General features: G+C 37.2%; 1 protein-coding gene across 1 annotated transcript in view; it reads right to left on the reverse strand.

The window, feature by feature from the left end:
* LOC124711765 (G protein pathway suppressor 2) overlaps positions 1-24,042 on the reverse strand; it is a 123,312-nt gene that overhangs the window by 70,601 nt on the left and 28,669 nt on the right. The window contains exons 2-4 of the mRNA XM_047241979.1: positions 22,330-22,543; positions 19,525-19,669; positions 11,884-11,983 (exon numbers count right to left, since the gene is read on the reverse strand). Of these exons, the coding sequence (XP_047097935.1) occupies positions 11,884-11,983; positions 19,525-19,669; positions 22,330-22,543 (459 nt within the window). The remainder of the gene's footprint in view (positions 1-11,883; positions 11,984-19,524; positions 19,670-22,329; positions 22,544-24,042) is intronic.

Genomic DNA, 24,042 nt, shown 5'->3' on the forward strand with positions numbered 1-24,042 from the left:
TGACGATACAGCTACAGTAGTTTGGTTCAAGTCGTAAGCTTAGCAGTTAAGCTTTACCAGGTAGCCATTGCTATGCGTCAGGCGTGCTTCGTCTGGTTTGAATGGGTTGCTTATTTTTCTTTGATCTGATAAGTGCCGTTCTCTTTGTTATAGGTGTTTATGTCACTCTAGGCTGAAAATGCATTATTGTACTGTGTCATGTATTGTTTGTCGCATTCTGATAGTAAGTGTTTATGACCTGTCGCCACTCGCGGCATGGCTTGCTTACGTGCGCGCTACCGCCGCTTACAATAAAAAAAAGAAAGGAATTGTCTCATTAGCGAAACAATGGCAAGAGACTGCTATTTGTTGCTAATTATACTGCTGCTTTCTTTGATAATGATCAACAAGAACCAAATAATAGACTGCGTATGATAGATGTTCTGAATGACAGTTTAGCTAAATTTTTCTCCGTTTGAAAATCTTTGCAGACGCCTCTTTTGTACATTACATTCTGCACAGAAATTAGTCATCTTAGATTTAAAAATCTAGTCAATTGCCGTGCTTCATTTCTGATTGTATCATTATTAGGCATCAGAATAATACGAATATAAACATGGACATGATATGTATATTCTTCCCGGCATTTGCTGCTGTCTCACATTAGTTTCGTAGGTTATTAGGTAGACAGGGTTTTAAATGAGGATAGCAGCAAACACGAAAGAATACATGGCAAAAATGTTTATATCCGCATTATTCTTATGTTGAAGAAAATACTGCATGTGATTCGCAATTCATAAAAGTTCCTATTAGCAACCATCTCTTCTCACAGGTAGGAAAAAATTCAGAACGTAGAGTTGGCCATATTGACAAACATCCCAAATAGTCTTGCCAGTCGGATTTTCGTAGTACATTGAAATGCTGCTACATTCGAAGATGAGCAACACGGAATTTGTATTTACTTCGTTGGATAATGTATGAAAATGCAGTGGTCGAAACTCGGGGCGGAGAAAAAGCTTGTCTTACACCTTTTTTTAAAAAAAAATTATTTACTGACGCACAGGTTTTGGCGCCAGTATTTATCTTTGTGCCTGCGAAGTATGCCCGTGTAGCGCTACATATATTCGACGGCAGAAGTTAGTTCTGGCGGCACCTACCAACATTTTTCAGAACTTCCATTTACTTTGCACTCGATTCTAAGCCGCAGGCGGTTTTTTGGATTACAAGAACCGGAAAAAAGTGCGGCTTAGATTCGAGTAAATACGATATACGTGTATGTTGAATTGTGCCAACTGTTGTGTAGAGTTGTTATGTGTTTTGTTTTCTCTTGCTGTATTAAGATTTTCTGAAAACAAGATGCTCTGTGGAAAACTGCTGCTACATTTGATAGAATACTGACTGTGTAGAAAAGAAAATAACATTGTATGAGGTAGCTTACTTCAAATGTGAAATTAATACTCAAGGCTCTACAAAGAATCTCCTGTTGATAAAAAAATTAGACCAACTGCCTGTTTGGTTGTAATTACTTTCATGAAACTTTTTTAAAAAAAGATGATAGCCTATCTGCCAGAAATTCAAAATCATTAGCTAATGTCCAAGTGAAATTATGGAAACTTTAGCTGTTTTCCAGATTCAGTTCCCTAATGTACCAAGTTTTTCACCCTAGTTTTTCTATAGTATGTTTTCGCTCGATAAAGACAATGACTGTATGCAAACCACTAAATCCGATTTTGTCGGCCATTACCAAATACTATAAAAACTCTCCATCAAAATAATACTCTATCATAGTTTTAAAACCAATTATGAAAGTCTTTGATAAATGCAACCTTATTCTGCAAAATCACGAAACACTGAGAGGTACTTATGGCTTTTAGGTCACAAGTCATGATAAATCAATAAAAAAAGAATGAATGTCATTGACATCTTTCATTTTGTTTGCATTAACCTTTGAGTATTAATAATGCAGCATCACATATTACAGTTTTCACGCCTCTAGGTATGACGTGAAAGATAATATGAAAGCAATACAATAAACAGCACTGCAGACGACACGTATACCCTGAGACATGTTTAATGCCACTGGGGACAGAAACAGAGACAAGAAACAAAGTTTGAAACAGATGTAGGAAAAAAAAATTTCCAACAAAAACATGTTTCCAGTGCCAGTGTGGATGCGGCTTCACACTACTTTTTGCAGTGATGACTTCACTGGTGCTCTTTTAACTAATAACTTTCGCAAGTGCTTGTGAATGACCCCTGTGTGAACCGTCTGCATTTCGATTGTTCATTTCCTTCATGGTGTGTGACATGTGCACAGTATACTGTCTCAAAGCAATGGTGCATTGAAACTATATCACAAGTACGTCATACTAATCATAGAATGTCAATTAATAAAGCACCAATGATGTACAGCTTCAAAAGATTTTATGATAACTAATGCACACCATAAAATTCAGATGAATAAGCAGTAGCATAAAGGATAACATCACAGTTAGTTCAGTTCAAGGTTATAGGTTCACAAACCGAAGTGTGAGAATTTACTTTTTCAACTTCATGCTGTAACTACATTCTAGAATATTGTTATAATTGTAATACAATGTGTTCTGCAATATTCAATGTTGTTAAACATTCCTGTCTGGTTACAGAACAAATGGTGAATTAAACATTTGCCTGTTTATTTTTGAATGTGTGGTGACTTCCGAGTTTGTGGTTGGGCAGAAACCTAAGAGAACAGACTACATTTCTGAGAGTGAAAATAGTAGCGATAAAATTCATATTGTTTCTTGTTACAAATACTTTGCTGTTTATTTCTGAATATGTGGCAATTTCCCAGTGTGTGGTAAGGTAGAAACCTAAGAGGACACCTTAAATTTCTGCAAGTGAAATGATGAGCAATAAATAATATGAAAAGGAAAATTGCTACTCACTATATAGAGGAAACGCTGAGTTGTAGATGGATTGGGTGCCATAGTGGAATGATGGCTGTGTAGTTCTGGAATGGGAACAGGGAAGGGATCAAATGAGTGAGGACAATAACTAAGGTTGAGACCAGCAGGGCCACGGGAATGTAGGACATATTATAGAGAAAGTTCCCACCTGTGCAGTTCATAAAAGCTGGTGTTGGTGGTAAGGATTCATATGGTACAGGCTGTGAAGCAGTCATTGAAATGAAGGATGTCGTGTTGGACAGTCTGCTAAGCGACAGGTTGGTCCACTTGTTTCTTGGCCACAGTTTGTAGATGACCATTCATATGGACAGCCAGCTTGTTGGTTGCCATGCCCACATGGAATGCAGCACAGTGGTAGCAGCTTAGCTTGTGGATTACATGATTGGTTTCACAGGTAACCCTTCCTTTGATGCGATAGGTGATGTTTGTGACTGGACTGGAGTAGGTGGTGGTGGTGGTGGGAGGATGTATGGGACAGGTCTTGCATCTAGGTCTATTACGGGGGTATGAGCCATGAGCTAAGGGACTGGGAACAGGGGTTGTGTAGGGATGGACAAGTATATTGTGTACGTTTGATGGACAATGAAATACCACTGTGGGAAGGGTGGGAAGGATAGAGGGTAGGACATTTCTAATTTCAGGGCAGGACGAGAGGTAGTCAAAACCCTGGCGGAGAATGTAATTCATTTGCTGGATTTTGAATTGTTTGATGAGCAATAACATTCATGTTCTTCCTTGTCACAAATATTTTGCATTGTGTAGCCACAAACACATTCCCCTAAAGAGTTCTTGCTACAACCGAGATTCTCCTGTCACTAACACATCCATAAACAACAACTTGGCACCACAGTGATAAAAAATTTGATAGCGTCGCTCCTGGTCACCCTCAGAGCACCAATACGTCATGAGTTCTTGCAAAAAGTACTGTGAAATGTACTCGACCCACCATTATTGTGAGGTGAAGCTATACTTTGCATGTTGTCTTGGCAATGCCGATCATGGATTACATCAGCATTTCCTCTCTCATGTCTCCTTCTCTGCAACAGCCTAATATATTCCCTTAACTCTGCCGCCACCCACAGTGCAAACTCTCAGTCTTTTGTGCCACTTATAACTTGTTCAGTCACATCAAACATCAATAGGAAGAAAATAGGACGAAGTCAAGTGAGACGTCGAATAAGAACATAGAATCGAGTAATCCCTTCTAAGGAGAAATGGAAGAAGAGGGAATTTTTAGCATTGATCTTATCAGTTTTTCAAAGGGGCTCCCTCCCTCACTTCCCCCACCCACCCTCTCTCTCTCTCTCTCTCTCTCTCTCTCTCTCTCTCTCTCTCTCTGCACACACACACACACACACACACACACACACACACACACACACACACACACACACACACACACACACACCCCTATCTATACAAACAGTCCACTTCTTGTTCCTTTTTCAGGTCTTTTAGTTATTTCCAAGCCTACAGATTTGTCTCAACAGTAATTTTATGCCACAAACACTACATATACCCTAAAGATACAGAGAATTCAGGAACTTAATTTGAATCACATTTTTCAGCTATTCTTGGTGAGGCGACGCTGAATTCTTAAAGAGGAATACTCTACCACTGTTTTCCCTTCCACTGACTAATTTTATTTTTTAGTTCACTTTTAGCATGTTTTCCTGATACTAGGAAACCACCATCACTTGCCCAACTTCACCCACCATTTGCATTACTGATACAATAATCATAGTCTTTCTTGGTCAAGCAGCTTACGGGAATGCAGCCAACTGACGTCTTTGACAGCGTTGATATTTCAACACGTAGATGACTAGTGCCACAGGAATGTTCTGCAACAGCAGATTTGCCCAACTGCTGGAACTGTACGAGACCCTTATGCTTAATACACTGGTCTTCTACGATACTGATGATCTGACCGATGTTATGACATGCCACAACAAAGGGATGCAGTAGACATCCGCATTATACAAACCACGATCATCCTTCAAAGAGCCTAAAAGAATATTACCTTGGACAGTGGATGAAAGACACACTTTACACTGTGTTTTGGCAGGATACAACAATACTGTTGAAAATGTTACCTGTGTAACGCAGAAAGACCATAGCCTTAGGTGCACCTCGTTATTTTCTTCATTCACTCAATTCACTGTTGATCAATAGTGCAATATTTGTCTGGTCTGTCTTTCACGATAACCCTTCAGATGAAAGGAGACGTGACGATGGGCTAACTCAGATGACAAACTTCCCACGTCTGAAGTAACGGTGGCTGTATGAACCAAAGTACAAAGTACAGCTTCACGCTGAGCCAGGTAGTGATAACTATTAGCCTGAAGATACCACCCAATAACCTTCCTGCTGGCCAATACATAAGGGAAGGAAGGTCAGCCACCCTATTCCACCTCCATCATGAAGCAAATATTCAGATGGACTTATTTCAGACTGTACTGTCCCCAGTAGAAATATTAGAGAAACTTGAAAGTGATATTTGAAAAAAAAAAAAAAAAAATTTAATATAGGATTATACGTGAACATTAACCGCTCACACGATACGTAATTTTCTCTCATGGACATCATTATTATTATTATTATTATTATTATTATTATTATCATATAAAATTCTGTGCATCATTTTCAAGTGCAAAGAATAAAAAAGATTCACTCTGACAATAATGGACCATGTAGATGGAAAAGGAACCATCTTTTGTCATCTTTTATCCATTATCACTCTCTCTTGTCTTCAATGCGAGTAGTCAGACATCTTAGCGAGTACTGTTGAATGTAAGAATTATTGTACTTGGAATCAGATAATATATTAGTTTCATGCTATTATTCACTTTTAATTGTAAGAGGTGAGCCCTATCTCATGTCCACTTCCTTTGAATATCAGTAATTCAAGATATTTTCAGCGCAACAATTGCAGCCTCCGTAGGAGCCACAGCCGCCATTACGTGGCAATTTTAAATTAGGAAATTAGCGGAAGCAAATTATTTGCCCGCTTCAGTTATGATACACATTTTTTTCCACAGCTGCCAGCTGCTGCAACAAAAGACATAGCTTTAAGATTTTTATTTTCAGTTTAACAGCCAAGATCCAGAGCCACAACTCAGACTACAATGCATCACAAAAGAAAATGGTAAGAAATTATTCTCTCGCACTTGTGTGGGCAAACACAAATAACAATCAGAGATCTCACGGTTGAGCTGAAACGTTTAGCTGAGGTAAGAACCTAAAAAAGTTTATTTCATTTTTTCAACTTATATGTAATGTGTTACAAGATCAGTGTGTCTTACAATAATTAATGTGATTAATGATTTTGCTAAGGATTAGCTTTCACTGAACAAACCGTCTTACAAAAATCAGTTTAATTCAAATCAAAGAAAAAAATCAAAATTAAACTAATAACCAAATTAGCAACCAATTTTGAGAAAAGCCCACCACATAATAATGACATTCATATAAAAAGAAAGAGAAAACTATTTTATGTTATCATAAATCACACAAGATGATGATCTAAAAAAAAATTTTTTTTTAATTCTCGCTTCTATTAGCCCAAACAAGAAAACTATTGTCTAAATATTTAAAAAAAATTATGCTGGTTTCAACGCCCCGGACTCTAGGGCATGTTCTGCAAAATCTTCCATAAACAGTTTGGCAATAATAGGTGACAAAGGGCTCATCCCACTCCTCTTGTTGGAATATCAGCTGCACTCTTGTTAAGTTGTTTGAACATTCATTTGCTGTGAGAAACTCAAGTTTCACTGTCTTTCTTGTACACCCTTAGAGAAATATTAGTAATATCATCTGGAAGGTCACTACATTTACAAGGGATGTCTTAAAACCCAGTTCATGAGATTTGTAACTGCCTCTTCTTCATGAAAGTCATTTCACGACTATAGGATGAATTTCAAACAACCATATCTATTATACACGGTGTGTGAGAACAGTAATGAGACTGAGACCACTGCATATGATCTGGTAATGCTTTGTTGTTCTGCCTGTGTAGCAGACCTGTGTGTTCAACTCTTCCAGATGCTCAGACCAATTTTCAGCTCTGTAAAGCCACCACATGATTTTTGAGAGTGCCATCTGTGAAGTTCTGTTTTTGTTGTGTGTTAGAAAAATGGAACAACAGAATTTAGAATTACATTACACTGTCAAGTTTTATGTTAAACTTATGGAATCCAAGAGTGTGAGACAAATCTCTATCAGGGAGCCCTCAACTTCAAAAACCAACAAAAACGTTGAATGTGTGCATGCTCTTCTGAGATAAGACCGATGTTTAACAATAAAGATCATAAGTGATCTGTTAAACACTTTTCACTGTACATCAAATTTTCACTGAACATTTGCACATGTGAAAGATTTGTGTCAAAATAGTGCCGAAAAATCTCAAAACTGAGCAGGACAATCAAAGAAACGTGTGCACTGATCATCTTCAGCGGATTACCAATGGCCATGAATGGTTCAGTCGTGTGATCACAGGTGACGAATTCTGGATTTTTGAGTATGATCCTTAGATTAGATTAGATTAGATTTACTTTCATTCCAATTGATCCGTAGTGAGGAGGTCCTCCAGGATGTGGAACATGTCAGAAAAACAACAATACATGACAAATATTTAAACTAAAACAAATAAGCTAATGTACCATTCCACAGGTCCCAAGTGGAATGATCGTCATTTTTTAATGAACACTAAGAGTCATTTTACAAATACTATTGCACTGAATTTAAAATAAAAAAGTTTTTTATTTATTTATAAGGTAAGAAACATGTAATACAACTACTGTAATACTTATTTACAATGAACACATTACTGCACTGAAATGGTGCAGAAGTTAGATTATACTTACACACACACACACACACACACACACACACACACACACACACACACACATTTTCAGTGAACACATTACTGCACTGAAATTGTGCAGAAGTTATGTTGTACTTATATACAAATCAGTTGGTTTTCCTCAGAAATTCATCAATGGAGTAGAAGGAGTTGGCCACCAATAAATCCTTTAGGCTTCTCTTAAACTGAATTTCATTGGTTGTTAAGCTTTTTATGGCTGCTGGCAAGTTATTGAAAATGTGTGTTCCTGAATAATGCACACCTTTTTGTACAAGACTAAGTGACTTTAAATCCTTGTGAAGATTATTCTTATTTCTAGTATTGATTCCATGAATTGAGCTGTTGGTTTGAAAAAGTGATATATTTTTAATGACAAATTTCATTAAGGAATAAATATATTGGGAAGCTGTAGTTAGTATCCCTAGTTCCCTAAACAGGCTTCTGCAGGATGTTCTTGAGTTCACACCACATATAATTCTTACTGCACGTTTTTGTGCCCGGAAAACTTTAGCTTGGCTTGATGAATTACCCCAGAAAATAATCCCATATGACATTATGGAATGAAAGTAAGCATAGTATGCCAGCTTTTTCATTTTTTTATCCCCTATGTCTGACAAAATTCGCATTGCAAACAGAGATTTGTTAAGACGCTTCAGCAGTTCTGTGGTGTGCTCCTCCCAGTTGAATTTATTATCAAGCTGTAATCCCAAGAATTTAACACCGTCCACTTCTTCTATCTTCTTGTCATCATATGTTAGACATATACTCTTGGGACACCCCTTACAAGTTCTGAACTGCATGTAGTGTGTTTTTTCAAAGTTTAGTGACAAAGAATTGGCTAGGAACCAGTGATTAATGTCTACAAATATTTTATTGGCTGATCTTTCTAAGACTACACTTGATTTGCTATTTATTGCAATGTTTGTATCATCAGCAAACAAAACAAACTTGGCATCTGGTAATGTTACTGATGAAAGGTCATTGATATACACAAGAAAAAGTAAGGGCCCCAAAATGGAACCTTGTGGGACCCCACATGTAATTAGTTCCCAGTTGGATGATGCCTGATAGCTTGATGCATGTCTCTTTCCTAATAACACCCTTTGTTTCCTGCCAGAGATATAAGATTTGAACCATTTTGCAGCATTCCCTGTTACACTATAATATTCTAGTTTACTTAAAAGGATATTGTGATTTACACAGTCAAATGCCTTTGACAGATCACAAAATATACCAGTTGCCTGCAATTTTTTGTCTAATGAATTAAGTACATTTTCACTGTAAGTGTAGATAGCCTTCTCAATATCAGAACCTTTTAGAAATCCAAACTGTGACTTTGACAGTATGTTATTTGAGATAAGATGGTTATAAAGACGACTGTACATTACTTTTTCGAAAATTTTTGAGAATGCTGGCAACAGTGAAATTGGACGGAAATTTGATGCTATTTCTTTATCTCCCTTCTTAAACAGTGGCTTAACTTCAGCATATTTCAGCCATTCGGGAAATATTCCACTGATAAACGACTGGTTACACAGATAGCTTAATATGTTACTTAGCTCAGAATCACATTCTTTAATTAACTTTGTTGATATTTCATCATACCCACTAGATGTTTTTGATTTTAAAGATTTTATGATGGACATTATTTCTGTTGGGGTAGTGAGGGTCAAATTCATATTATGGAAGTTACTTGAAATGTCTGGTCTAAGGTAATCCATAGCAGCATCTACCGAACCTGACAACCCCATCTTTTCAGTAACAGTTATAAAATGTTTGTTAAAAAGTTCTGCAACACTATACACATCTGTCACCAATGCATCATTTACTCTTAATGCTATTTGTTCCTCTTCATGTCTGGTTCTACCGGTCTCCTCCTTCACTATATCCCATATTGTCTTTATTTTGTTATCTGATATGACTATCTTTTCCTTGTAATATATTTGCTTTGACATCTGTATTACAGTCTTTAATATTTTGCAGTATTTCTTATAATGTGCTATAGCATCAACATTGGAAATGTTTCGGATTGACAGATACAGTTTTCTTTTTGTTTTACAAAAGTGGGAGAGTGGGGAGTGGTATACTGAGGTATCTCCTCAACCAAACAAAGTTCAAATGAGCAAATCATAGATCAAAACAATGCTAATTTGCTTTTTTGATGGTGGAGGTATTGTGCATAAAGAATTAGTTTCTCCAGAACAAGGTCCACACCTGGTGATCTAGTGGCTAGCGTTGCTGCCTCTGGATCACGGGGTCTCAGGTTCGATTCCCGGTCGAGTTGGGGATTTTCTCTGCCCAGGGACTGGATGTTTGTGTTGTCCTCATCCTTTCATCATCATCATCATCATCATCATTCATGACAGTGGCTAGATTGGATTGTGTAAAAATTGGACTGTGTAAAAATTGGGACTTTGTATGGCCGCTGATGACCCTGCAGTTGAGCACCCCACAAACCGATCATAATCATCATCATCATCATCATCGTCATCTCCAGAACGAATTTCGACCAATGTTTTACAAAGATTTTCTTGAAAGGCTCAGGAAAAGGGTGAATCGAGTCAGACTGGACATTTCAGGCCACTTCCATCATGGAATTTTTGATCTCTAAAAGATATTCCTGCTGTTTCAGAATCCCCCGTTCCCTTAATCTGAGTTCTTGTGACACTCTTCTTTTCCAAAAATTGTAAAATGTCTTAAAAGAACATCAGTTTGGGACTCTGGAGACATTCAGAAGAACGTGGCTGACACTTTAAAGTCCATACCAAATGAAGCTTTTCAGTACTGCTACCAAGACTGGTAACAATGATTCTACTGGTTTATAGTTGCCAAAAGAAACTACTTTGAAGGGGACAATATTGTTTTTTGAAAAAAATAAAATAAAAACTCTGGTTGATAAAAAATCACTCTCATTACTTTTCTCACACACTTCATAGAGAGATGGTCCAAAGTGAAAATTCTCAAAGTTTCCTCAGAGACTGTGATACCCAGAAAAAAATAGACTGAAAAAATAGACTGATTTACTATAATACTCAAGACTTGAAATATCATACTACAGAATGACATTTAGAGGCACATTTCTTAAAGCACACACTCATAGGTGATTCTTCAGCTTTCTTCATGGACACGTGAAACTATTTTGTCAAACAGCTCAAAGTTAAGACCACTTGCTCACAGATGGCAATTTTAAAGTGAGAAACTGTAACGACTCATATTGCAGAAATTAATAATACATTAAAAAATATCAAACAGAGCAACAATTAGTTCAGCAATCAGTACATTTACTAAGGAATACAAAAACTGAAGATACACAATGAACAATATTTAAAAACCAATTAACTTGCTATTCTGACTAGACGAACAAAGTATGGGAATTTACCAGCTGTCATTTAATCTGTTAACACCAGGTAGATAAATGTATTCCTTTTTCTTTATTTGCTTGTAATTTCAATTCAGAATATTAATTTCTGTAGATGGTGTCTTAAATATCAACAATAGTATGAAAAGGATAGATTGCTACTCACCATAGAGATGACAAGTTGAGTTGCAGACAAGCACAATAAAAAGACTGTTACACATTGAGCTTTCGGCCAAAGCTTTCTTTAGGAAAGAACACACACACACACACACACACACACACACACACACACACACACACACACACACACAAGCAGGCACACCTCACGCACAAGACTGCTACCTCCGGCCACTGCACACACAATGCCATTCTGGCTGCAGTGGTAGCTTTCATATATTCGTGTGTGTGTGTGTGTGTGTGTGTGTGTGTGTGTGTGTGTGTGTGTGTGTTTGCTTTTCTTTTCTGAAGAAGGCTTTGACCAAAAGCTCAATGTGTAATGATCTTTTCAATGTACCTGTCTGTAACTACAGAAAGCTATCCTTTTCACAATATTATTGATACTCCAACCAGGAATGATCTTTTCAATGTGCCTGTCTGTAACTACAGAAAGCTATCCTTTTCACAATATTATTGATACTCCAACCAGGACTTTCCGTTGTTTGATGTATTAAATAGTATAGCTTACTGCATGGTAATTTTATTATTTTAAAAAAAATCAAAATTTATTGGCTTACTTTGCTGGGAATATGCAGGAACTGTTCCTGGTTTGTACCCATACCCCTGATGGTAGTTTGAAGGTGGTGGAGAAGGTGTGCGAGTTCTTTTTAAAGCACCCTGAAATTTAAAAAAAAAAAAGAAATTTGTCAATTTTAAAATTATTTACTTTTTTGAAGTAAAAGCAACCGCAGAAAAATTAAACAGAAGAATACAGATGAAGAACATTGGAAAAGGTATTTTTCAGGTACCTTCTGGAACATAACCAACAATATTTAAAAATGAATTAACTCGCTAGTCTGTCAGCCGAAGGAACCCTAGGGTCAACAAAACTTGTAAATTTATCAGGTACTTCACTCCTAAGTTATTTATATTCACGCAGAACTATCCATTATGAAATTTATAAATGTAGCGTGATGTCTGAGGGCTCCACAACTACTTTTAGTATACTGAAGCAACACAGAGATCATAGAGTTCATTTTTACAGTTCTGTACCTCAATCAGTAAAAATGGAACCCATAGGATCACTTTGTTGTCCCTCTATGAAGACTCCTTTCTCTCAGGAACTGGTATAGATATCAAGTTGAAATTTACATTAAATACTATGGCCTATGGCCCCTTCATAGTGTAAAAAATTACAATTCTAAGTCAATGCAATCAAAAGATACAGCTATTTATGTCATGTATTTTGATACTAGCAATCTCATCGAAACCTATAGATGGACTATCTGCATACATAATTAAGTTTATACACAAACCTCAGAGCACCAAATCCTACTCACCTTCATCCAGATTTTTATGATTATCCTGATTACCAGTTCTGACCTGTGTTACAGGTCATCCTCATATCCAAAAATTAGTTACCATGAAGAACAGCTAATCAGCAGTGAGAAGATCCAGTTAAAATGAAGGAAATGGTCATTTTCTTGATGGAGATTTTGAGAAAGACAGTCCTTCAAAGAATGCACTTTTATTCTGTCAACATTACTGATGAGATAGTGAAGACATTCATCCAAATCTCTCTCTTATTTTTAGCAATGAAGTGCTACCAATGGATTACACACTGCATTACCATATCACCATGTATAGAAGATTTTAAACCTCTGATACTGACCAACTATAGATTCAGCTCCATCAATTGGACATGACAGTACTGAATATTAGCTAAAGGAATATTTTTTGTCCTACAGAATACTCTTCCACTTTCCTGCATACAGATAAGTCTTCCATGTCAGTGGCCAAAGTTCTGCCAAATACCAGTTCCTCTAAAACTTCATTTCAATTAATGGACAGGAAGGTACATGTACACTTAAGATGATATTTTGTAGCACTCAGGTTTATATAAACAACTACATACAGAGTTGTGCATAGAACTTCCACCCAGCCAGGTCACCAGTTAGGTGCAGACTGACATTCTTAACACAGGTAGTCCACCACAGTGTCTGAAAAATCCCCGTATTTATGTTGCCAGTTCCTCATGCAGGAAGTATGTCATGCTGGAACCACCACAGCACCCCTCCCCAGGGAGGAAACCAACTTTAACTTATTTTATGAAATCGTCCTTGGATCCAGTTAGAATAGCACTCTTTGTCTGTATCATATCTTCACAGTTGTGTCGTATTCTCTTGATGGCTGACATGATGCTCCACTTGTGTCTGGGTGTTCAGTGACCACCAGCCAAGTTGCTCGTATGGTTGATGGTTCCAGGTATGAACATTACTGCAATTCAGTGACATCTTCAGCATTCAGGTATGTTGGTTCACATTGATTGATGAGCCATTTTATCTGGCTATTAAAATGCTTAGGTCCTGTACTGAATACTTCAATACTGGATCAGGTCTTGAATCAGACAGAACAACACTAATTTGCTGTATACTGGTTTCTTCACTGTAAGTTTTCACACTCACTTGTCAGCATACGAAACCTACAAATTACGTAATAAACATCGGGGTACTATCTTTGACATCTATAATAATATAATTGTATAATCTTCAGTTTATATTCTCACAAGTTAATAAAGAAAAGACACGTTTCTAACAAACTGTAATTACAGACATGTGCTGCATGTAAATATCCAAAAAGCAGATTGAGAAGCAATTTAACTGCAGATAATACTGATTTACTTTGATAACTGCCACAGCTTGTGTGAGAAATTAATAGCGCTACAAAAAATATAATCTGATGAAATATTTAGCTTCAAAATTAACACATTTATAAAATGTCATCACCTTTCGATAATTCATCTCTCTTTGGAAAGCTCAGAGGCCGGCACTTCATACTATGTTAAACTTGTCATATTGGGCTGTAATTCAAATACTAACCCTCCACCATTTGCACCACTGTGTTTTGTAGAGCACCTGGCTTGTTTTAACTATCCACCACTTACGGTCACCTTTCTGGATTATTGGCATCAAGTATTCCTTGCAACAACACACTTTTTGCCACCTGCCCCTCTCCACCCATTTGTTACTGCTACTTTTCTGCCAATAAACAATTTATTTAGTACATGCCTGGCTGTTGTATGGGAAAAAATGCACGACCACTCTCGTTCTGATTGTTTTCGGACGTGTTTATTTTCACCCTCAAGAAGTTTTTTACACAATGTTCAGTAAAACTCTTTTTGTTTTTCTTATTTTTAATGTTAGTGAGTGGAATAGTGCACGTCAGATTGTTTTTCATTATGTGTGCTGTCAAAACTTGAAGATATTCCTTGAAATTTGCAAGAATTGGAAGAAGAAGAGAATAAAACAAAAGCTCAAAATCAATCAACTCAAAATTTTGAATGAAATGATTACAATTTGAGTAAGGAAAAAATAACAAATGCTGACAATGATTCTGAAACTGAAGTTGAAGGTAGTGATGGAAACGAATCTGAAACACAGGCTGAAAATTTTTATGTTGAGAAGGGTAAAGTTACAAAATGGTGAAAATTGAATTTATTGAAATCTCAAAAAATAAGGGGAAAAAATAAAGAAAAAATACAGTAAAAATTTTACCTGGTACAAAACGAATAGTAAAAGACTGTATCTCCAACTGATACATTTTCAAAACTGTTTTGATTTAAACATGATTCATGAAATTTAAGACACATTAATTCAAAAATTGAAAAATTATGTCCAGTGTACATGCAACCCCAAACTTGCACTGATCTAACCCGAGAAGAATTATTGGCCATTATAAGTATCCTTATTCAAATCTGCCTGAAAAAAATACCAATGGTAAATGTGGAAGAGTTGTGGACAAAGGATGAGACTGGAATGACACATCTAAGAGTGGCCATGCTTTCTTTCAGGTTTTATTATTTTTGAGAAGCATTGATTTCATGATAGCCCAACCTGGCAAGAAAGATGGAAGCTTGAGATACTTGCTTCCATAAGACATATTTTTGACAGGTATGTCCACAATTTAAAAAAATCTTACAGCATGAATAAACTTGTGACTGTTAGCGAAATGTTGCATTCATTTCATAGACACTGTTAATGGATTCAATATAATGGAAACCTGTCAAATATGGCAGAAAATGTATGCAATGGACGGAAAAGGCATTGTATTGAGGAAATTTGGAAGTATATGTCGATTAACAACCACTAGGACCATATTCTGTTTCAAACTCACCAGAAGTAGTCGTAAAGCATTTTGTTGAGAACATGGAACACCACCACACAAAAAGCTATGTATGGAGTGGTACCATGACAAGGATGCATGGACTCTTCATGAATGGTTTCGCACTGTGTTCAGCAATGAAAGCTATTCTGCACTACCCTGGATGATTGTCACTGACAAATAGGACAGCGACCAGTGGAGAGGTCCCATTCTTCCAATGTTTTCGAGAGACAAAGTGATGTTACTCCTGACGTCATGGTGTAGGGAGATATCAGGTATGACTTTGGATCACAATTTGTAGTGACTGGCAGAACTCTTGATGGCACAATGGTGTCATAGACATCCCTCATCCTTATCCATTCCTCTCATGTGACAGTATTGTGATGCCGATTTAAGACGCCAATGGTTGTCCACATATCTCTGTTGACAATTCCGTCCCTGTGCCAGTATCCGGAATATCGAGGACCAGTTACAACAGCTGTGGGCCAGTTTGCCTCAGAAGATGATAGAAAGGCTTTATGACATCCTTCCCAACTTAATCAGTGCATACATCCAGGCCAGATGGGATGCAATGTCATACTGATAAGTTGGCTCATACTGTCATCATCTTTGTAAATTTGGCTTGATTTTGTAATCACTGAAATAATATTACACATTTTCTCAACAGTGAAGTTTCATTTTGTTTCCTCCTCCCATTCTAGGCACTTCCCTTTTTCATATGGCTCTGTGTGTGTGTGTGTGTGTGTGTGTGTGTGTGTGTGTGTGTGTGTGGGAGGGGGGGGGGGTCATGGCCTAAAGTTTATTTTGGATAATAATCACCATGCAACCATTTAAAACAGAAATTCTTCTCACATTTTTGACATAATAGCACAGATAAAGATTGCAGCAAAATAAGATTTATAAATAAAACAAAATTCAAGCAAAATATTAATAAAAATGTTGACTGTAATAACATGCATGAAAATATAAAGTAACAAAACGGAAGAAATTAAACTGAAGTAAATACATTAAAAAATTTAAAATTACAAAGATTCCAAATGAAGAAAGAATCAAATCCAGTAAAAAAAATGAGAGCAAATAAAAAAAAAATTAATATAACAATTCAAATGAGGCAGCCCAGGATTAAAAGCAAAAAATTATATTTAAACCAAGTAACTGAATAAAAATAATGATCACAGTCATTTTGATACAGATGTAAAAATGAAAGGAAAGAACACTTGGTAGGATTCAAACCCAGAACCTCCAGCATATCAGTGATTAACTTAAGTGCTGCACTACAGCACTGCCTATATGTTATTGCTAATTTCAAGGCTCTAGTCAATCATAAGAAATATAAAATTTTGTGCATTATTTGCAAATGAGGGCCCAATAGGGTGATTGGCTGCAGTGTACGATACCTGGGACCCTGACCCACACTACCACATAGGAAGTTTCAAAAAGTTGATCCTAGCTGAGGGAACCTCTCCTTGTCAGTTGTGCTGAAAGAAACTACTAAGTACTTGAAACAGAACTTATCTCTGAATGAGCAGCGGCTTGCACTGGTCTGTAGACGAAGTAAACACACAGATGTAAGCACACACACATGCATTTCAAGTGGTTTGTATCTCTCAGAATGCACAAACTGTGTTATAACAAAATACCACAGTGCTCTTAGTAACAATAACAAACAAATGGTTTGAATGAGATAGGCAAAATGATTAATAAAAAATAACAGGAGTGCTCTGAACAATGAGAGGCAGACAATGACATCACATAAAAGATTTCTTTCCTAGCCAAACATTGACTTTATCTGTCTGCACGTTAGCTGAACGGTCAGCGAATCTGACTACTATGCACAGGATCTGGGATCGATTCACAGCTGCATCGGAGATTTTCTCCACTCAAGGCCTGGGTGTGGTGTTGTCGTCATCGTCGTCGTCGTCGTCGTCGGCGTCGTCGTCATCATCATCATCATCATCATCAACACCACCACTCAAGTCACCCAAAGTGGTGTTAACTGAAAAGACTTAAAACTCAACGGCCAAATTTCCCCAAGTGGGGACTCCCAGCCATCAATGCCATACAATCATTTCATTGGTTTTATCCTTGTCACCCAGATCCAAGCATCTTCTTGCCTAGCCACAGCAGTTTTAATTAACAGCAACCTCATAATGTGCTCCAGCAATAACAATGATCCAGAATAAATAATAGCATACTGGTTTATAAAACACTTTATCTACAGTTTTTCTTTGTCTAGAGGTACAACAAATTAAAGAGAATTGACTTACAACACCTCTGCTCACTTAATATTGCAATTATAATGAACTGATGACTAGAAACATATATATTTCTCAACACTCTTTGTGGGGACCTCTTCAAGGAGCTTAGTGTTCTCACACTGACAACTCAGTAAGTTTACTCATAATTTTATTTATGACTAATGATAAAACTAACCACAGGTAAACTATAGCGTACACAATTAAAACATATGGTATAAAAAATTACCACATGGCTTTGATCATTGGGTGACATCCAGAACTCATTACTATATACTGGTGGAAAAAAATTTTAGCAAGTTGCTCAGAGACATACAGCTACAAAATTACCCACAAGTCTTGTATAGGCATGTTACATTTATAATTTTCTACTCTTTTGTCAAATATAGACTGCTCCGATTATTATGCGGTAACTTGAAATTGTGTACTGAGCGGCAACTGTTTTGTACTTGGATCCTAAACTCTTATTTAACTTGGCACACACAACTGATACAGAATATATTCTGTTACAAAACGAGGAGAAAACTTCCACCTCAGCAACAGTCTTGAAGCTATAAGCCATACTCTTCAATATACACATTCTCTCCTAATGCTGGTCCAACAGTGTCACAGCAGAGCCTTTGTATGCATTGGAAAGGATACGAAGAGGCTCTTGATATATTGAAGTTTACAGTCAATCCAGGGGGGTGCTCTGATTGTGTAAATAGTAATGCACTACCAATGAAAAGTGGTTATCTGTGATTGAGTATCGGAACACGTAATTTAAATAACAATCTTTTCTCGCTGCTCAAGGTTATGATGCAGTACTAGGTAATAGCTACTAAAACAGCAGCTCAAATGCATACCTATAAAAGCAGCATCTTTTTACAAAGTTGCATCATTTCCTTCAAGTTAAAAAATACTTATAAAACTTTTTGCATAAATGTCTCACAGAATTAAATCAGTGATGTATGAATATTAGTTGGTCTCTGCTGTCATATTTTTTCCTGAAAATTCTGCTTTGTACCACAATTATTGAAACATAATTACTTATGGCAAGGAAATGAATGTCTGTGATACGTTGTTGTGGATTTTGCAGCTAAATAATAAAAAAAAACTCTCTCTGTATGCACAACATCCTCCAAAATATTCTAAGATGATTCTATTCCTACTATATAAGCGATATCAGTGAAATAACTATGGCAGCAGCTTGAACTAACAACTGTAAACAGCAGATGTGCATGCAAACAGTCATAGTCAAGTACTATTTGTGCAATAGTTGTGTGTTACCAATCACAGTGGAGAAAAATCCCTAAATCAAGTGTTCAAGACATTCTCCACAATCTATAGGAAGAGAAAACTGTGCATGAAAAGCCTGCCCTGCCTTCACTTTTGAACAAACTCAAAGGCACATGGACACATGCCATGGCTTGATTGAAATGCGACATGCAGCAACTCTTTTTCCGGAAAAAAATCATCACTAGTGACAAGACTTAGTGTTATCAACACCAAGCTACCACAAAACAACAAAGTGCAGAAATTCACTTGAAGGGTCAACCAAGGCCAATGTGGCAAGCAAATTGAACAGTATCCCAAAGACAGATTTTTGTGACCATTTCACATGGGTGTATGAATATTATACATGTGTTTTACTCAAGTGGGGGGAGATTGTAGAACGTATGGAGCACTGAAACCACAATCTTAAAGTTTCTCTAGTTTTTATGAACCCAGTCTCTTAAACTTTCTAGATTGCAGTGTACCTCACATCTCTTACATGTAAAAAGGAGAAAGAGGAAAGGTAACAAACATGACAATTTCTGTTACCGCAGGCAAAAGTGTATGCTGTCCATGTGGTGGAGCAACTTTGTAGATCGGTGCACGGCCTGCCAGAGGGATGTTTTGTTGCAGAAATATTTGTGGATGGCCTCCTAAAGCCATTGCCGGATATGCATGCATACTCATCATGTCACTGTAAAATCAAGAACAAAGGACGAAATTTAAGTTACATGGAGATAACTGTAAAAAAACAATGTGAAATTTAACATAAATATACGTTACGTGTAAATGATGAACGCAACTGAAATTTATTCACAGTCTCTTCAAATTCACCATAATGGTTTCATGTGTGTAAAACCTGGCGTAGCTATGAAACAATGAAAAGTCCAGGATGGAATAACAACAATGTGGAAAGGATGGACTGCTTACTCACCATACAGAGGAGGCGTTGAGCCACAGACTTGCACAATGAGAAATACTGCTGAAATATTAAAGCTTTCAGGTATAAAAGTCCTCTCCCTGCAGTAGAAAACACACACACACACACACACACACACACACACACACACACACACACACAAACTCTCTCACACACACAACCACAGTTTCTGGCAGCTGGGATCAGCTAACTTTCTTACAGACTTTATGTTGCGCCTTTCTGCGACTTAGCATCTCCACTATACGCTATATGATGAGTAGCAACTATCCTTTTCATTATATTATTGCATTCCATTTTGGACTTTCTGTAGTGTTGTTATTCCTGAGAAGCTATGCCTACTTCAGTCTTTCATACTACTTTCTCCATCTGAGTTTGGATTCACGTGCTGATTTGGGAACAATGAAGTACAATTCAAGGAGCACAGAAGATGAAAGAAATCATTAACCAGTACTGGAAAGACACCGCCTTGCAAAAAAATTTGCTTCCAAGGTGACTTCTTTTCTTCAATGTCATCAAAGAACTGTTGTTCAATATCAAGAGCCTAATATCTGTAATTAGAATCAAATCCAATCTTTTTGCTGTGAGTAAAAAGCCAGGTCCACATTTGTGATTTCCAACAGTGTGGCTGCTAAGTCGGATGATTGTTCATTTCAGGTCAAGGAAGATTACAATGTGTATAAATCCAAACTTGTTAGTGACAAGTCTATTAAAACTACTAACTTTCACAGATCTTGAATCTACTGTCTGAAAAAAAGTGAGACAGATGTAGCAAACAATGAAATGCACCAAAATGTTTCTTCAACCTGGCACAACTGCAGTGATATTCATATTTTAGTCATTGATTAAAGATTAATCAAGTTGTGACATAGCAAACATAATTACAATTGATAAAATATTCCAGACTATTATGCTGTGGTCGAAGGGATTTCACTTTAAAACTGATGCTTCATCCCCATTTGCAGAGGACATTCGCAAGGGGGATCATAGCTTTGCTGAATGTCCAATTCACACCCCGGCTCACTACTGACTGCAGCAAAGTTCTGCTTCCGCAAGCTTCCGTGCAATGATGTGATGTCACATGTTTTGAATACACAAGCCCAACTGGCCCATATCAACTGACATTGTTCGCTGTTACTATCATCCCATCATGAAAGACTGGTACACATCATCTTCAGCACTGGAATCCAAATTTCCTCAGTTTCATGCCTCCTCCTTCCTACTGAAATTCCTGGGGTATTTCACATTCTCTAACGCCTCTCTGTATAGCTTTTCGTGGTATCCACTTGTGGCTACCAATACTTGAGACCTAACAAAATGAATCTGGTGGTCTCCTGTCTGTAAAGCATATTGCGCAACAGCTAATCTGGCAATCTCACCTCTTCTGCAATTGCATTTGTGCACTTAGAGTTGTTTTTTGACAGTTCTTTTTGTGGTACCCACGCACACTTCGCCACTAAACATGTGACATCAAACCACTGCGTGGAAGTAGAATTTTGCTGTAGTCAGTAGCGAGCCGAGGTGTGAATCTGACATTCCACAAAGCTACAATGTATTTAAAACATGTGATGTCACGTCACTGTGTGGAAGCTCTCAAAAGTGGAATTTTGCTGTAGTCAGTAGCGAGCTGGGGTGTGAATCAGACCTTCAACAAAGCTATGTACAGTCCCCCTTGATAATGTCCTCCGCAGATGGGGACGAAACATCGGGTTTTAAAGTGAAATCCCTTTGACTGCAGCATAATAGCCTGGAATATTTTATTAATTGTAACAACTCCAGTTGTGAAAGTTTACATTTTACAAATATCAAACACAGTTGACAAAAGTTTGTGATTTAAGCTAGATAAGATATAACCATATAAAAAACTTTTCCACAGTTCATTGACATATTAAAATACTAATAAGTATTACTGTAAACAGTTTCACACTTTATATCATAAATAAAATTTAAAAACTGTTAATACCAAAATTAATATTATACCAGAAAGGCCTGGTTATAATTCAAATAATTGTATGAACAGGCAATCATTCAACGCAGAATGTAAATGTTGGACGGTAAGCTGGCATGCAGACAAAAGTTGAACACTTTCGTCCAGCTTTCAAAATTGTATCCAAATCATGTCAAGAGAAAAATCTGTACAGTTTTTCTTCTTCAGCTCAGACAGCTAGACAATATATTATCCCCCCCCACACACACACCAATAAATCAATAAATAAATAAATATTTTGACTACTCTCTTAAACGGCCATATCATTATGTAAGATGAGAGTATTTGTAACTAACATGACATCTTTTGTTCGAAATAAAATGGAAGAACCATCAGGTCCCTATATCATCAAACATTTTAAAAAATCATATGTCTTACTACTTATTTATTTTAGAGAGATGTTACACATTGATAAAAAAAAGTGAGTCACCTAGATTCTTTGACTAGCTGTCTTCGGCGATCGTCTTCATTCAGTACTTTCTTCAGCTGCAGAAAAAGTTGGTGCTTCTCATCTTTAAGTTGAGCGAGTCGAGTCTCAAGTTGTGATATCTGTTCACGTGTTTCACCCAAAGTCATAACATCTTGTTTCTGTTGCCTTTCACGCTCTTTTCTTTGTCTTTCCACTTCAGCATCTGCTTCTTGTTCTAAGAAATTGTTTTTTTGACATCAGACATAATAGCACAGTTACAGTTTTCACATACACCTGGTACAAGCAATGTTGGTATTGTTACAGAGTATTTTATAGATGACACAAAGTTAAAGAAGGGGAAAATCACATTTTTCAACAATACTGGTTGAAGGTAAAAATTGTCAATCCATAGTTACATCAAGAATATTCATGAATGGGGCCATCCATCTCAAAATATTAACCACTTGTTTTTAAAATAATAATTCACTTCCAATTTTCAGGTTCAGTAAAAGGAGCAAGACACAAACACGTAACACAAAATTTCATTTCCATGCCCGGTCAGCTTATGTGGGGGTCTAGCTCTGAACTGAGTAAGAGCTAGGCATAACTCTGCATACGACACTGGGATGGGAGCCCTTAACCCCAACATGGTGCATCCCAATGGCTGATAGGGGAATTCCTGTAGATATGCAGGACAGGTGTGAATAAGGCATAGCCAAATAAGCATCCGCAGATCAACCGAGGGAATGAGGAAAATGGTCAACAGTCACTAAGGCAGAAGAGGGGGAAACCCCAGCAACAGAGAGGGTGGATGAACTGACTTAAATCCACTCTGCATCTGACTTGCAACAAGCGGCAAAGTGGTCAGCATCTGATCACCAGAGGTGCGGCTGGAAATGTATGTTCTGGAACTATACACTCCAGTCCTATGAAACTGGACTACGGTCCAAAACTTGTGATGATCAAGTACTATGAAGCGTGACAGGAAACAAATTTGTACCCATAGGTGGTAACCAATCCACTGCTGCCATCAACAGCACAACCAGACTATTGGATTCTGGGGAGTGTGGCTTGACACGCATACAGAGGGAGTTGGAGACCTCTGGCCAACTTTGCCCAAACACCAAAACATGTTTCAGCTCATTAAATATATATTCTCTCTTATGGATAGGGAAGTTGTATGAACTAGAGAAAATCCTTAATGAACAAAAACTGGAAATACTGGCACTCCAAGAAACAAGACTGACAGATGAAAACGCAATGGATTTCGGGAGCTACAGACTTTTCAAAAGCAAAACAGACAAACAGATTCTCAAAAATACACCACATTTAGGAGTTGCTTTTGCAGTCAAAAAGAGCATACTCAACTCGGTAACTCACATGAAGCCTGTAAATAATAGACCAATAACAATCACCCTAAAGTGGGGAAACAAAACATACACACTGATCAATGTACACATGCCTATCAATGACGACAATAAAACAAATCATGCAAAGGTAGACAAATCATGGAAAACAATAGAAGAAATTGTATCCAAATTTCCACAAAACCGCGTCAAAATCTTACTAGGTGATTTCAATGTGCAGCCAGGCAAAGAAAGATAATAGAGGAAAACAATAGGAAACTTCCCAGCACATAAATGGACTAAGCGAAATGAATAGAGGTTGGTCGAATTCTGCGGCATATTCAACCTTAAAATCACGTTAACGTATTTCAAGAAGAAACTAATAAAA

Source organism: Schistocerca piceifrons, chromosome 8 (assembly GCF_021461385.2).
Source record: "Schistocerca piceifrons isolate TAMUIC-IGC-003096 chromosome 8, iqSchPice1.1, whole genome shotgun sequence".
NCBI classification, from domain to species: domain Eukaryota; kingdom Metazoa; phylum Arthropoda; class Insecta; order Orthoptera; family Acrididae; genus Schistocerca; species Schistocerca piceifrons.